This window comes from Poecilia latipinna, unplaced genomic scaffold (genome assembly GCF_001443285.1).
Source record: "Poecilia latipinna isolate Pla-1442-1.1 unplaced genomic scaffold, P_latipinna-1.0 Scaffold3492, whole genome shotgun sequence".
Classification (NCBI taxonomy): Eukaryota; Metazoa; Chordata; class Actinopteri; order Cyprinodontiformes; family Poeciliidae; genus Poecilia; species Poecilia latipinna.
In genome coordinates, this window is record NW_015116108.1 from 32,301 (window position 1) to 46,719 (window position 14,419).

At 37.9% G+C, this 14,419-nt stretch overlaps 2 protein-coding genes across 3 annotated transcripts in view; both read right to left on the reverse strand.

Annotated features, from left to right (window-relative positions):
* The window catches only part of LOC106941089 (receptor-type tyrosine-protein phosphatase H-like), a 19,293-nt gene extending 14,095 nt beyond the window's left edge, over positions 1 to 5,198 (reverse strand). The window contains exons 1-8 of the mRNA XM_015024029.1: positions 4,541 to 5,198; positions 4,414 to 4,458; positions 3,841 to 4,011; positions 3,462 to 3,692; positions 3,251 to 3,350; positions 2,603 to 2,841; positions 1,404 to 1,661; positions 146 to 403 (exon numbers count right to left, since the gene is read on the reverse strand). Coding sequence (XP_014879515.1) covers positions 146 to 403; positions 1,404 to 1,661; positions 2,603 to 2,841; positions 3,251 to 3,350; positions 3,462 to 3,692; positions 3,841 to 4,011; positions 4,414 to 4,458; positions 4,541 to 4,589 — 1,351 coding nt within the window. The 5' untranslated portion in view covers positions 4,590 to 5,198. The remainder of the gene's footprint in view (positions 1 to 145; positions 404 to 1,403; positions 1,662 to 2,602; positions 2,842 to 3,250; positions 3,351 to 3,461; positions 3,693 to 3,840; positions 4,012 to 4,413; positions 4,459 to 4,540) is intronic.
* Positions 5,199 to 5,845: 647 nt separating this feature from the next.
* Positions 5,846 to 14,419, reverse strand: part of LOC106941090 (receptor-type tyrosine-protein phosphatase eta-like) — a 16,038-nt gene continuing 7,464 nt past the window's right edge. Inside the window, exons 2-9 of one of the 2 annotated variants that reach the window (XM_015024030.1) lie at positions 13,582 to 14,022; positions 10,022 to 10,264; positions 9,358 to 9,615; positions 8,152 to 8,406; positions 7,785 to 8,042; positions 7,480 to 7,485; positions 7,042 to 7,121; positions 5,846 to 6,938 (exon numbers count right to left, since the gene is read on the reverse strand). In XM_015024030.1, the coding sequence (XP_014879516.1) occupies positions 6,882 to 6,938; positions 7,042 to 7,121; positions 7,480 to 7,485; positions 7,785 to 8,042; positions 8,152 to 8,406; positions 9,358 to 9,615; positions 10,022 to 10,264; positions 13,582 to 14,022 (1,598 nt within the window). In that variant the 3' untranslated portion in view covers positions 5,846 to 6,881. The remainder of the gene's footprint in view (positions 6,939 to 7,041; positions 7,122 to 7,479; positions 7,486 to 7,784; positions 8,043 to 8,151; positions 8,407 to 9,357; positions 9,616 to 10,021; positions 10,265 to 13,581; positions 14,023 to 14,419) is intronic. The other variant, XM_015024031.1, reaches the window with a different exon arrangement.

Consider the following 14,419-nt stretch of genomic DNA (forward strand, 5'->3'; position numbering starts at 1 on the left):
AATAAATATCATTCCAAACTTTTTAACTAAATATCACCTGCTCATATTAAAATGGCATTGAGGACGTGTGCAACGCTTGGCATTTGTGTAACAGTACAGGTATGTTTGATTCATTTTTACATAGAGGTCATGTTAAAATCCTTACCAGTGACAGCATCAAGTTGTACTCCACTGCTTCTGACGCCCTCAAACACAGAGAAGAGAGTGAATGTGTATCTGGTTCCAGCAGTGAGAGATGATACTGTGTGAGTTACTGGTCCAAATCCATCTGGTGAACTGATGAATGTCTCTGATCTATTAAACTGGAGAACAAAGCTGGTGCTGTTGTTGATTTTATTCCACTGCAGAGTGATGCTGCTCTCATCTTGATCTGATGGTCTCAGGCCTTCGACATTTGTAGGAGCTGAGACAAAAACATAAATGTTTACCTCATGCGACTTCCATAAAAAGTCTTGGTGAGCTAAAGGGTTATTTTTACATAAAATGCTTGAAGTAATATAAAGGAGATGTAGAACAAACATTGTTTAATGTTAAGCTCACAGTTATCTTACCAGTAGCAACCGTGATGTTTACAGCCCTTCTTCTAACATCCATAAACACATGGTAGAGTATGAATGTATATCTGGCTCCAGCAGTGAGAGATGACACTGTGTAGTTCACTGGTCCATCTCCATCTGGTGAACTGATGTTTGTCTCTGTGCCGTTAAACTGGAGAACAAAGCTGGTTCTGTTGTCTCCTTTATTCCACTGCAGAGTGATGCTGCTCTCATTTTGTCCTGATGCTCTGAAGCCCTCTGCATTTTCAGGAGCTGAGAGGAAAAAATGAGATTTAGAAATGATTCAACATAGAGTCACTGATTGTGTCTCCAGAAATAATGTTGCTCTTCTTACAGCTGAAGTTATTCAACAGTCTCTCAAAGGTGATATAATCAGATATTAAGTTACATTCCTCCAAAATCAACTTCTAAGTAAAGTTTTGTTTGACTTTGATGAAAATAAATCTCTCACCAGTCACTGCAGCAATGCCGACTCCACTGCTTCTGATGCTCGCAAACACAGAGAAGAGAGTGAATGTGTATCTGGTTCCAGCAGTGAGAGATGAAACTGTCAGAAGTAATGGTTGTTGTCCAGCAGGGGGTGCTATATTCAGCTCTGTTTCATTATATTGGAGGATGAAGCTGACATTGTTATTGACAACATCCCACTGCAGAGTGTTGCTGGTCTCATCCTGTCTCAGTGATGGGAAGCTTTCTGCATTTTGGGGGGCTGAAAGAAAAGAATAGGAGCTAAATTATGTCTTCAGTTCATTGGAGTTTGGTGGTGAAGTGACTTTCTCAAAAACCTCATGTCAATGAAAAATCGTTTACCTTGGTTTTGAATAAGTTAATGTTTTTGTATCTTACCTGTTACAGCTGTATGTTGTACTCCACTGCTTCTAATGCTCTCAAACACAGAGAAGAGAGTGAATGTGTATCTGGTACCAGCAGTGAGAGATGAAACTGTGTAGTTCACTGGTCCATCTCCATCTGGTGAACTGATGTTTGTCTCTGATCCATTAAACTGGAGAACAAAGCTGGTGCTGTTGTTGATTTTATTCCACTGCAGAGTGATGCTGCTCTCATCTTGATCTGATGCTCTCAAACCTTCTGCATTGGGAATAACTGAAATAAAGAGCCAACAAATTACTGAATACAACAAAACATAATATCATAGGTGGTATGTTTGACAGATTAAAACAGCAACACAATCTCCCACAACAGGCAATTTTGGCATTAATGGAGTTCCAGGAGACATCTATTGATTCAAAGCAGAACAAAGATTACAAATAACAGTTGTGTTTTTTATTATACACCTAAAATGGTCCAAATCATCAGATTAACTGCCACCTGAACAAAATGGCTTTGAAAATATAAAAACATCCTTAGTCTGAATTATATTTAAACAAATTTTAATTGAGGCTTAGACTTGAAGGTATTGATTTCAATTGATACAAAAGTGATCATTTAATCACAACTTTCGTCCAACACTCATTCCCAGACTCATCCCAGCCTGGTGACAGAAATTCATCTGAAGTTCATTAAGACGCTGAAATTGTCTGGAGTGACGAGTCAAGTCTGCAGTTTAGGTGAAACATCTCTAAGTAACAAAAAAAAATTATAAGCTTTTATTAAAACACTTAGCTTCACTTCAAAGATACCACCTTAATGCAAAACATGTTGTTGTGACCATGGAAACCAGTGCTTACCTTAGCAATGGATGGAAACTTTGAGTAGTTGTGAAAAAATTCAAAAAAACACCTTTTGAGGTTCAACTGTAGTTGAAAAGATGTAACAGTTGAACAAACTTCCTTATCAAGCCTGACTTTCAACATTTTTGTTTGAGCTAAATGTGGACAGGAGAAACAGGCTTAAAAAGTCCCGTTTTCAGTCTGGTTCTAATAAAACCGAGACGTGACAACATGCAACAAATTACTCTTTGCAGAACTGATCAGAATTACTCAAGTATAAACCATCAAGGATTTATGATATTTTCAACAAGTTGTAATGCACCAGTTTTTAAACATATTTATGCTAAATCTCTCTGTAGAACTCAGATACGTTACTTTTTTTGTAACAGATGAATGGCAAACTCTGGCTGCAGCTTTCGTCGTACCATCTTCCTGAGCCAAACTCAGTAGCGGCACACTGAACACCAGAGTCAGAACCGGGCTGACCGTCTGCCCAGTGCTGAAACGGAGACAGGCTGCCGTCAGACCACAGTTTGTCCCGATACAGACCGATCCACACGTCCGTGCTACTTATTAGGGCGCTGATTAGGTCATTTTCAGTCTGATTCCTTATGCTGCGGAGGAAACAGGAAAGGTTACTGGCATTAAAAATAAAACACATTAAAATGAGTCATCAAAAAACAAAACAAAAAAAAACATTCAGCCATCCCTGGAATGCAAGACAATGAACCTGGGAGTTTCCTTGTGGATAAATAGACAAACAAGCTTAATGACTAAAACAAAGCTTACTGAACAATTTTGTTTTTGCCAATATGGCTTAAAGTTGTTACTGCAAAAGCTAAAACAAGAAGCACCAATGTATTTAAATGTTATTCCTTAATTCTACACAATAGTAAAACTTTCAATCACTCTTCAGCAAATACCTGCATTCAGGGAAGTAGATTTTATGATAACAAAATCTGTCAACAGGTACACAAGCTTCAGCAGGGCGTTACGTAACCCAGTGATTAATGGTAACCCTACCTGGCTAGATCGACGTAATTCTTCCTGCAGAACATCTGGGCTTCAGTCCAGTTCAGTGAGACGTTACTCAAAACAAAAGACGGTGTGCCGTCTACTGTACCTGAAATGCATGATGAAAATCAGTCATTTTTTTCCTGCATGCTCAAAAGTCTGACGTTTGAGGAGCTAGCATGAAAATTGGACAGACGAAGGAAGCATTTACTCAACCTACCATTATAGCAAACAAACATCCGCACGTCCGAGCACTGACGGTCGTCCCATCTGTGCAAAGGGTCACTCACTGAAATAAGTCTGACGCAGAGCTGTGGTCCATAGAGGTCATTGGGTGAGCCAGGATACCAGTTTCTGAATGTATACTCTCCATCGCCATAGAAACTGCTGTCATCTAGAGACCATTTCCAGCTGTTGTACAGCTCGTCATAGAGACCTATCCAAGCCTTGCCTGTTAAAACAAACAAGCAAACAAAACAGGTTCGCTACTTATAAAAGCAGCACAGAAATATAAGCCCTAAAATGTTTTATTTCCTTCAAGCCTTACAGCTTTGGAAAAACTTGTTTTTTTTAAAGTACGTGCAGAATTAGGAGCCAACCTGTGTAGTTTGATGCGGTGCTGAGAACAGCATCAACGTCAGCTGTGGTTTCTATAGTGGCCAGGTCCGTGTAATCACGTCTGCATACACTTTGAGCGCTGGTCCAATCCAGAGACACGTTTACAAAGTAATACTGGAGAGTTTGGGCAAAGGCAACGCTTAACTGAGCTCCTGAAACAGAAAATAATCAGGTTGACGAACAGAATGTTTGGAAAAGCAAAACGGACAAAAATCAAGAAATTTGACATGGCAAAAAAGGTATTCCAGAAACATTTCAAAAAAGCCAATTGTTAAAATGTTAAGATTATTAAAAATTATCAACCAAAAGATCAAAAGCAAAAAATGTGTTATTGTATAAGCAATAACGACTTTTAATTAAAATACTTGATAGTAAAACCTGAAAGGGGCACTCTAAGTTTCTGCTTTATAGTCAATAATCAAATTATTTTAGGAGGCTGACCCAAGTAGATTTACCATCCTTTAAAACTACACTAAAAAGCTACAGAAAGGGTTCAAACAATATTCTATTCTACAATTTAAACTGATTTAACAATGAGACAAAAAGGTACAAACCTGTGATGAAGACGAAAAGCAGTCTTTTATCCATGATTTGTATTTCTGAAAATATTACAAGTTTAAAAAATATTTTCTAAAGTGTGCCAATTTTATTTTATATTAGTGTCGAAAATGCAGGACTTACCTCCAAGTCCTGATTGTGCTGGGCGATGTGAGCTGCAGAATACACACATTCACTGAAAAGTCTTTTTGATGAGTTGATGCAGATGGGTGTAGTTTTGACATTTACAGTCAGGAAGTTAATACAAAACACAAACGATTTTTTTTTTTTATGTTTTCCTTGTTCTTGAACAAGAATGAGGATGTGCTGACACCAAACTAAACCCCGGACTTAAACTACATCCTGGTTGGATCTAAGGCACTCCGTTGTGTCATCAGTAGCATTGAGGAGCACAGCGGGAGGTTTCAATATTTTCAAATACCTTTTTATTTACTTACCCAAGTCATCCTGTGTTTACTATTTAAACACTGACAAGTGACAGCCTTGTCATAGTCCAGCTTGCATAATGTTGATTTTGGGACAAAAATATTACCTACTGTAAAAAAAAAAATAAAAAAAATCATGGAATGATGGAAGCTAATAAAGTATTTAGAATATTTTAGCTGACTTTTCTATATTTGAAAAACCTGTAAATAACTATAACAATGAAACATTGAAAGCACAGTCATATACCATCTTTGATGCTGTTGCTCAAGTGACAAACATAAAAAAAATATATTTTTATGGCGGTTAGCAAGCAACGTTTAGATGCGCACTACCGCCATCTACTGGAATGGAGTGTGGATCGGGATGCTGCATATGTCTTCTCTGATATGTGCACTTAGCCTACCTTCAGATTATAAATGACTTAAAAAACTTCCAAAGTCACCAAGTTATAAGAGTGAATACTTTTATTCTGTCTGATTTTAAATATTCCTCTCAAATATTAGCAAATGTATAGTTAAAACAAGAGAAATGAAAAACAACCCAAACACAACTCACCTACCAAAAGGAACCCAGCAGGGGGCGACAAAAGCATATAACTGAGCTGTCTCAAAATTCAGAAGTAAGCTGAAAGAGCATCTAACTGTGGTCAGCTGCATGTTTTGAATTGAGACAGATGTTTTGTTATGCTCTTGTGAGCAGATAAAGGATCAGTGCACACTTGAACAAACACATGAACAAGGAGGGAAGGAGAAAAAAAAACACAGGGGTAATCAAATACTTTCTATTTAGTGAAATAATCACAGGATTAGACATGGTTGATCAATAAACATATTTCTGAGATAGGAGAGTGAGATGTTTTTATCCTCACATCTTAATAAAAGTGTCACTTTAATTTATAATAAGCAAATGGGTCTTTTTAAGACTGAAACATGAAAGTATGTCTGAAAGAAATTCAGTATGGTTTGATATGATACTAATCTTACAGTTTTACATGACACAAAGAACAGCAGGCAATATTTTATTTATTAGTAAAATCTGTGTCCTGTTCATCTCGTTTCTGCTTATTAAGCTGATTCAAGGTGTGAAGAAAACCCTCCTTACATAATGTTACATGTAAAAAACAAAAGGCCTCAAATAGTTAGTGTAGAGCTGAACACAAACATTATTTGTATTTGAAAACAATTAATGCTGATTAAATTCTAATCTGACAGAGTAAAAAGAAAAGAAAAATAATAATCTGAGAAAAATAATGTAGTAACTCATGAGCCTTGTGGCTCTGCTTTTGTATTTTCTGTGAATTTCTTTATTTTTAATTACTCACACACTGCCATAGGTGCTTCCTACCTATGACGTCTTATCTTTCATTGTTTCTTGCGATTGAAGGATCACCAGATGGCATGTAGGCAAAAAAGTAAAATGCAAAAATAAAATTTAATTGTAAAACTAAATACAATGGAAAGGTAGAGTCTGTCAATTATGAAGTCCAACAAAGAGCAAGAATATTAGCAAATCTGGTGAACTATAGTGAGAGGAAGAATCAAAGTAGGGTGCAGCAGAAGTACTGATCCAACCAGAATGTACATGCAGGAAATATCAGAAATGAATAAATAAAATTACCTTACTTAAAAATATTTAAACATTTAATAAAATAACTAAGCTGAATTTCATAAAAAGTGAATTTAGTTTCAATTCTTCTTATGATTACAAGTTTTAGTGCTATTTTTTTTTTTAGCTATAACAATTTTATTCAAACAAAGATTATGACCATTGTTAAACTCAACAGAAACCAACACAATATGTGCATAACTACAGCAATCCTAATAAATTCAACTGAGTCTTGTAAAAAAAACAGACAAATAAACAAAAACCATCTTTACCACTATTTAGACGAAAGAGTCATGAATGATAGAATATTAATTAAGCAATGATAATTTTTTTCTAATACATGTGGCTGATAATATATTAAATTTAAGAGAACAAAGAAGCAAATATTCATTAAATAAACGGGACTGATCCTCGATTTCATCCTTGGATTTCTTCACGGTTTGATGCGAACTTTCAGGGAAAACTGTGATAAACCATGTGCTTTGAAGAACTGAAAAACAAAACACATTTCAACGTTGCAAAAGTCATTTAAATTCAAGTTAAATGATAAATAAACGTAGAAAGATTTAAACTTCAACAAAAGTTGGTCTCACCTCCACTAAAACATCTTCCATCTCTGAATCTGATAGTTGTGTCTGATAATTTAATTGAAGTTTCATTCTAATAATATAGGCTGTTGACACAAAAATACATAGTGATGACGTCAAAATATAACAATTTACATGGTAATTTGGAGGATTTTCAGTATAGTTCAGAAGTGAACACTGGCATAACAATGGCTTAATTATTTGGTAAAATTTTTTTTACAACTATTACCATCTAGTTTCCAGTAAGAGAGAGAAAATTGAGCTAACTTGAAGTTAACTGAGCTAATTGAAGCTTTTTGCATAGCTTTACTTGGAGAAATCTCACTGATTGCTGGCATTGACAGTTGATTATAAACCTTAAAAACTTAAATCAAATTTGGTGAATAGGCTAATTTATTAAAGGGAAAAAATAATTACAAGCATCTTACAAATGGATTTACTTACTTGGTTCTTTAGTTGAAGGTCAAGCAGATTCCAGCACAATGATGGTTGTCAACATAAAAACAAGAATATATTGGATAAATTAACATCAAACATTTCTGGGGTCAAGAAGATTTTAACTAACATGTTTAATGAAATATTAATGCAATTACTTTCTTTAATTTGTGGCAGTTATTTCTTTAGAAGTTTTTTGTGAAAAGCACTTCCTGTGAAAATCTGCCTATCTTGTGCAGCTGACTTGTAAAAGTGCGATCAGCAATGTTCAGTTTCTATCCATTTATACATTATAAATAAATAAATAATCTCACCAAGGAAACCTACAAGCTGTACTCCACTGCTTCTGATGCTCTCAAACACAGAGAAGAGAGTGAAAGTGTATTTGGTTCCAGGTATCAGAGATGAAACTGTGTGAGTTACTGGTCCGTCTCCATCTGGTGAACTGATGTTTGTCTCTGTGCCGTCACACTGGAGAACAAAGCTGGTGTTGTTGTTGATTTTATTCCACTGCAGGGTGATGCTGCTCTTGTATTGTCCTGATTTTTGAAATCCTTCTGCATTTTGAGGAGCTGAAATAGAGAAATTAGATGTTCAGAAATGTTCATCCAAATGACTCACCAAAGCCGACTGGTTTTGGTGCAGAGAGGCAGTGATTCTCCAGTCTCTGAAACATCTTACCTGTGACAGCAGTAAGTTGTACTCCACTGCTTCTGATGCCCTCAAATACAGAGAAGAGAGTGAATGTGTATTTGGTTCCAGCAGTGAGAGATGAGACTGTGTGGATCACTGGTCCATCCCCATCTGGTGAACTGATGTTTGTCTCTATGCCGTCATACTGGAGAACAAAGCCGTTGTTGTTGATTTTATTCCACTGCAGGGTGATGCTGGACTCATTTTGTCCTGAATTTGTAAATCCTTCTGCATTTTGAGGAGCTGATATAGAAAGAGGAGATGTTCAGAAATGGTACAGTTTTGATTTTTGCAATTGGGTTTTCTTGTGTATCTATGAATTACCCATGTCTTAATTGTAGCTCAGACAAAAATCATGTCCTGGTCAATCAAACAATTATGTAGAGCAGAGGGAATATATGATTGCTTTTTGCCATCTATGTTGTAAACACATTACTGATCTTTCCATCATCTCAGCCATCTACATAATTCTTTTACTGTAAATTGTGCCGCTACTTTTGCCCCTCATTTTTTCCCCACTGCAGCCTACAGAAAGATGGTTTTCTTTTTGTTTTCTTTCATCCCACCAAAAACATTTCCCAGTAACAACAGACCAATCAAATTGATGAGTAGCTCACAAGGTCCAATGATATTGTGCAATAACTAACAAGCACATTCACTCAAACAAATATAGCAGAGACTTCCATCGGGCTCATAATATCATAAATGGGATGAAGTACCTCTGACCTTTGACCTGTCTCTCACGCGGACTGTTAATAACAACAAAGAAGTGAGAGACGAGATCCTACAAAAGGATATATAGGAATGTTTTTCGTGCACTGTTTGGTAAAAAAGCATAAGCAACATAATTTGTGTTACTGATCCTTACATATATTTAAAGGTAGCTGTATGTTTGTAAAAAAGCATTTAGAGTATTTATGTTACCATATGGATTAAATTAAAAGTTAAAAAAAAATCCTCATAATATCTTTCTGTGTAAATATCTGATATTACAATGTACAAGCACAGAATTTATTTTCTTTCTAAAACTGCTACAGAGCGCACCTTTTACAGGTAGATATCTATAAGTCTTTCCCAGGGTTTTATCCCATTTGTATCTCATCTAAGTGATCCAAACATAGTGGTCCAATCCACCAAAGCCGACTGCTTTTGATGCAGAGAGGCAGTGATTCTCCAGTGTCTGAAACATCTTACTTGTGACAGCAGTAAGTTGTACTCCACTGCTTCTGATGCTCTCAAACACAGAGAAGAGAGTGAATGTGTATTTGGTTCCAGCAGTGAGAGATGAAACTGTGTGGATCACTGGTCCATCTCCATCTGGTGCATTGATGTTCGTCTCTATGCCGTCATACTGGAGAACAAAGCTGGTGCTGATGTTGATTTTATTCCACTGCAGGGTGATGCTGCTCTCATCTTGTGCTGACTTTGTAAATCCTCCTGTATTTTGAGGAGCTGATATAGAAAGAGGAGACGTTCAGAAATGGTACAGTTTTGATTTTTGCAGTTGGGTTTTCTTGTACATCTATAAGATGCCGGTATCTCAACTGTAGTTCAGACAAAAAAAAAAAAAAAAAACATGTCCAGGTCAATCAAACAATTATGTAGAGCGAAGGGAATATATGATTGCTTTTTGCCATCTATGTTATAAACACATTATTGATCTTTCCATCACATTTTTCATCTTACAAAACTATAACAGGATGTTTTATGTTCTCAGCCAGAGAAGGGAGATATAGTTCTATAGTTATAGTTATATTGTTCTCTTAGACACCTATGAGTCTTTCCCAGGGTTTTCTCCCAAATGATTAAAATATAGTGGTCCAAGCCACCAAAGCTGACTGTCAGTGGAATATCTTACCTGTGACAGCTGTCAGTTGCTGTCCACTGTTTCTCCCATTTCCAATCACAGTGTAGAGAGTGAATGTGTAAATGGTCCCAGCAGTGAGAGATGAGACTGTGTACGTCACTGTTGCAGCTCCATCTGGGGCATTGATGTTTGTCTCTGTGCCGTCATACTGGAGAACAAAGCTGGTGGTGATTGCGCTCCACTGCAGAGTGATGCTGGTCTCACTTTGTGTTAGAACTATGAAGAGTGGAATTTCTAACGCAGATAAACACAACATGAATTACAATATAAATCATTTTTCTTTTACCAAACATAAACATAAAGTAATTAAAATGTCTAAAAATGTAACGATGAGTTGATTAGGGTTCACGTATGTGTGTGACCATACTTAATTCTTTATAAATTATTACCATAAAACTTTACCTGCACAATATGCCAGATTGCATCTTGTTGGCTTTCAAAGTTTGTAGACGTAGTAACCAGAACAAACTTTGATCTGGATGGTGTGTGAGGCAAAATAGCAGCAGGAACCCGACCAAGCGTTACACACAGTGCGATTTACGATTTCATTAAGCTGGACTGGATGAGGTTCGGTTATCCATAAGGGAACATCGGCTCCACATCGGTTTTCTGCTACACATTTCTCTGGCATCCGAGCGCTGGTTTTTTTTCATCCCACCAAAAACATTTCCCAGTAACAACAGACCAATCAAATTGATGAGTAGCTCAAAGAGGTCCAATGATATTGTGCAATGACTAAAAAGCACATTCATTCAAACAAATATAGCAGAGACTTCCATCGGGCTCATAATATCATAAATGGGATGAAGTACCTCTGACCTTTGACCTGTCTCTCATGCGGACTGCTAACAACAACAAAGAAGTGAGTGATGAGATCCCACAAGAGGATATATAGGAATGTTTTTTGTGCACTGTTTGGTAAAAAAGCATAAGCAACGTAATTTGTGTTACTGATCCTTACATATATTTAATTAAAGGTAGCTGTACATTTGTAAAAAAGCATTTAGAGTATTTATGTTGCCATATGGATTAAATGAAAAGTAAAAAAACAAGATCTTTCTGTGTAAATATCTGATATTACAATCAGGGGTGAAACCCTGCCAGCATGCCTAGGTGGGCACCATATGGGGGGAAGGAGGGCTGACATATGGGTCCCATATGGGTTTGTCCGCGAGTTCCACGGTGGCCCCACATGGGTTTGCCCATGTAGGGCCACAGCCTACGTGGGCCCTACATGGTCCCTAAATGGGCAAACCCATGTGGGGCCACCACCATGTACCGAAGTCGGAGTGTTTTGAGGCTCGGGCTGGTCGCTATGTTCTTGGGAGCGGGGTCGGTAGAGATGTTTTGGTTATAGCTGCTTGTTTGCTATTCTTTGGCGGAGCAGGAGTTGACGTCGAAGGTGGGTTTCAGCTCAGAGCCGGCCACGCTGATTCGTCCAGGTGAGGGGTTCTTCTTGTTAGTCGTCTCATGGGATCTGCAGTGAGACTTTTGTTTTGGCTTGGCGCCCTGAACACTCCAGGGTGAGCCGCTTGGTGCGGGGCGTGCGACCTCTCCGCTGACTTGAGGAAGAGTTGTTTCATTTCCACAGGTAGCGTTGATCTCAAAGTTCACCTCCAGGCCAGCCGTTAAATCTTAATTTCTAAAAACTGAAATCGTTGTAGAATACTGCTAATGTCCTTTGGGTCGAACGGAGGCATTTTGCCCTGGTTCAACTTGGAGGTGAAGAGTAGTAAGGTAAAAATAAAATAAAAGTGAGAAAATCTCCCAGTCCTTAGATTCGAAGCAATCCAGTTATGATGTCGATCATAACTAGATGCTAACACAGTGGTTAAAGAAATGCTGTAACAACTAAAAAGTCATAGTACATAATTATCTGAACAAAATGTAATGTGAACCTGGATGCAGAAAGTGGTTTACATTTTTGGGACTTCTGTTTTAGATGATTCAAACAACTCTTAATGGTTCACAAAGCAATTAAGCCATTAAATGATAAATATATTCAATAGACATTTTTTAAAGAAATAAATATCAGCTTCACCTGAACAGATGACACCAGCATCCTCCCCATGTCCACAGTTATGGGTCCCAAATCCTGGATGCTGACAGTCCGTAAGTGAAACTTCATTTCCGAAACACGACACGTCATCAAGCCAGATTTGTCCTGTTCCTTCACCGAAGGTGGCACGACTGGTAGCGGTCAGTGCTGGTCCACAGCCCATCTGTCTACAGACCACATGAGCATCTGTTAAGCTCCATCCATCATCACAGACCGTTCCCCAGACATTGTTGTGGTAGACTTCAACTCTTCCAGAACATTGTGTTGATTCAGCACCAGCTAACCGGATATGCTCTAGAAGCAGAAGAAGAAACATAAAACAATATTTAGTTTGGATTCCAATTTCCTAAATCACAATCACAGTCACCACTAGCAAGTGAAAATGAGTTAAGCAAAAAGTTATAAACGATGCAAAATGTGTTTAGAGCTTCATTATTAAACCAAATTGTGACATATGTACAAAAGGTAAAATGCATAACATTGTCTGTCCTACATTATTAATGAAAGTAGCTGCTCTGTCATTAATAGTATTGAGGGAAATGCTGGAATTTAGTCTGATTCATCTGCTGTGTTTTCTCTCCTGTTATTCATAAGTTTGATATTTTCATCTCCAACCTTTGAGCATAATTTAGCTTTGTTGGACAAGATTAGCTAAAATCCTCTGTTGTGGGCTGGCTAAAAAATTATTAGCAACGTGGTGATTCTGTCTTAGTACATCCCTAAATCATTATTTTTTCATGCTATAATTTAGAATTTAAATATGTGCCTTCAAATACTTGCGACTCCTTACAAAACATTTCAAAATCCTCAACATATCAAGATGTACTTCAGTCTAGAGAAATATGCACATTTTTGACAAATGGAGTTACATGGATCAAAGAAGTGTGAACAGGCATTCTTTAGGTAGAACAAAGGTAAGCCTCAAAGTATTTTTCAGTGCTCTGTTGGTTTTCAAAAGTAAACAGGTAGAATTAGCCATCTTATTGTATTTTCCCGCACCGGACTATAAGCCGCAGATATCTCTGCTGCTCCATGTTTTCCACAACGATGCAGCAGCAGCAGAGGGGGGCGGACACCNAGTGTAGAGAGTGAATGTGTAAATGGTCCCAGCAGTGAGAGATGAGACTGTGTACGTCACTGTTGCAGCTCCATCTGGGGCATTGATGTTTGTCTCTGTGCCGTCATACTGGAGAACAAAGCTGGTGGTGATCGCGCTCCACTGCAGAGTGATGCTGGTCTCACTTTGTGCCAGAACTACGAAGGGCGGAATTTCTAACGCAGATAAACACAACATGAATTACAATATAAATATTTATTTCTATTTTACCAAACACAAAAAGTATGCTACACATTTGGTTCGGTCAAGAAAATAACTGAAATTTAAAAAAAATCTAATGATTAGGCTTTGTGTATGTGTGCACATTGAAATTGTCTGGTTGTAAAAGGAAAACAGATCCTTTTTTAGTTAATTATTATTACCATAAAACATTACCTGCACAATATCCCAGAGTGCAGGAAGATGGCAGTTGAACTTTGTAGACGTAGAAACCAGAACAAACTTTGATCTGAATGGTGCTGGAGGCAAAATGGAAGCAGGAACCCGACCAGGCGCCAAATACGTTGCGAGTTACGATTTCATTAAGCTGGACTGGATGAGTCCCGTTTATCCACAAAGTAGCATGAGTTCCACATCGGTTTTCTGCTACACATTTCTCTGGTATCTGAGCGCTGCTCTGACCCAAATAAAAGCGATACCATCCACTCCAGGCAATGTTTCGGTCACAGTGTATGATTGTTGTGTCTGTATTCTCTGTTGAACGCCAGGCATCGTTCACCACAGTGTAGGTGGCACAGGGGTCAATGCATTGAACAACTCCATTGGTGGTGATGCACTCTGTGCCAGAAGCACAACAGTCACAGCCGGAACAAAGAGCTTGGTCATCATCAAATACAACATGTGGAAAAAAACAGAAGATAAACATTATAAGTTTAACCCTTGTGTTTACAAATGGGGTTCAACTGACCTCAGACCCGTAAAACTTGCATCATTTGCCACAGTCCTCCATGTTTGCCTCAGTCTTTGCACTCACAAGGGTTAAATACACCAAATACTTTTGTTTTTATTTTGACCTATCAGATTTTGAGATAATGTGGGTGAAGGGGTTTTCCTGCACCCGAGAATAGATTAGCGCAGAGGTTCCCAAACTGTAGGGCGCGCCCCCTAGGGGGGGCGCCGTGTCATTGCAGGGGGGGCGCGGGAAGCCGTATGAATGTAAAAAACAAAACAAAACATGAACACTGTATGCGCTGGGTTTTTACCTTAGAATGGC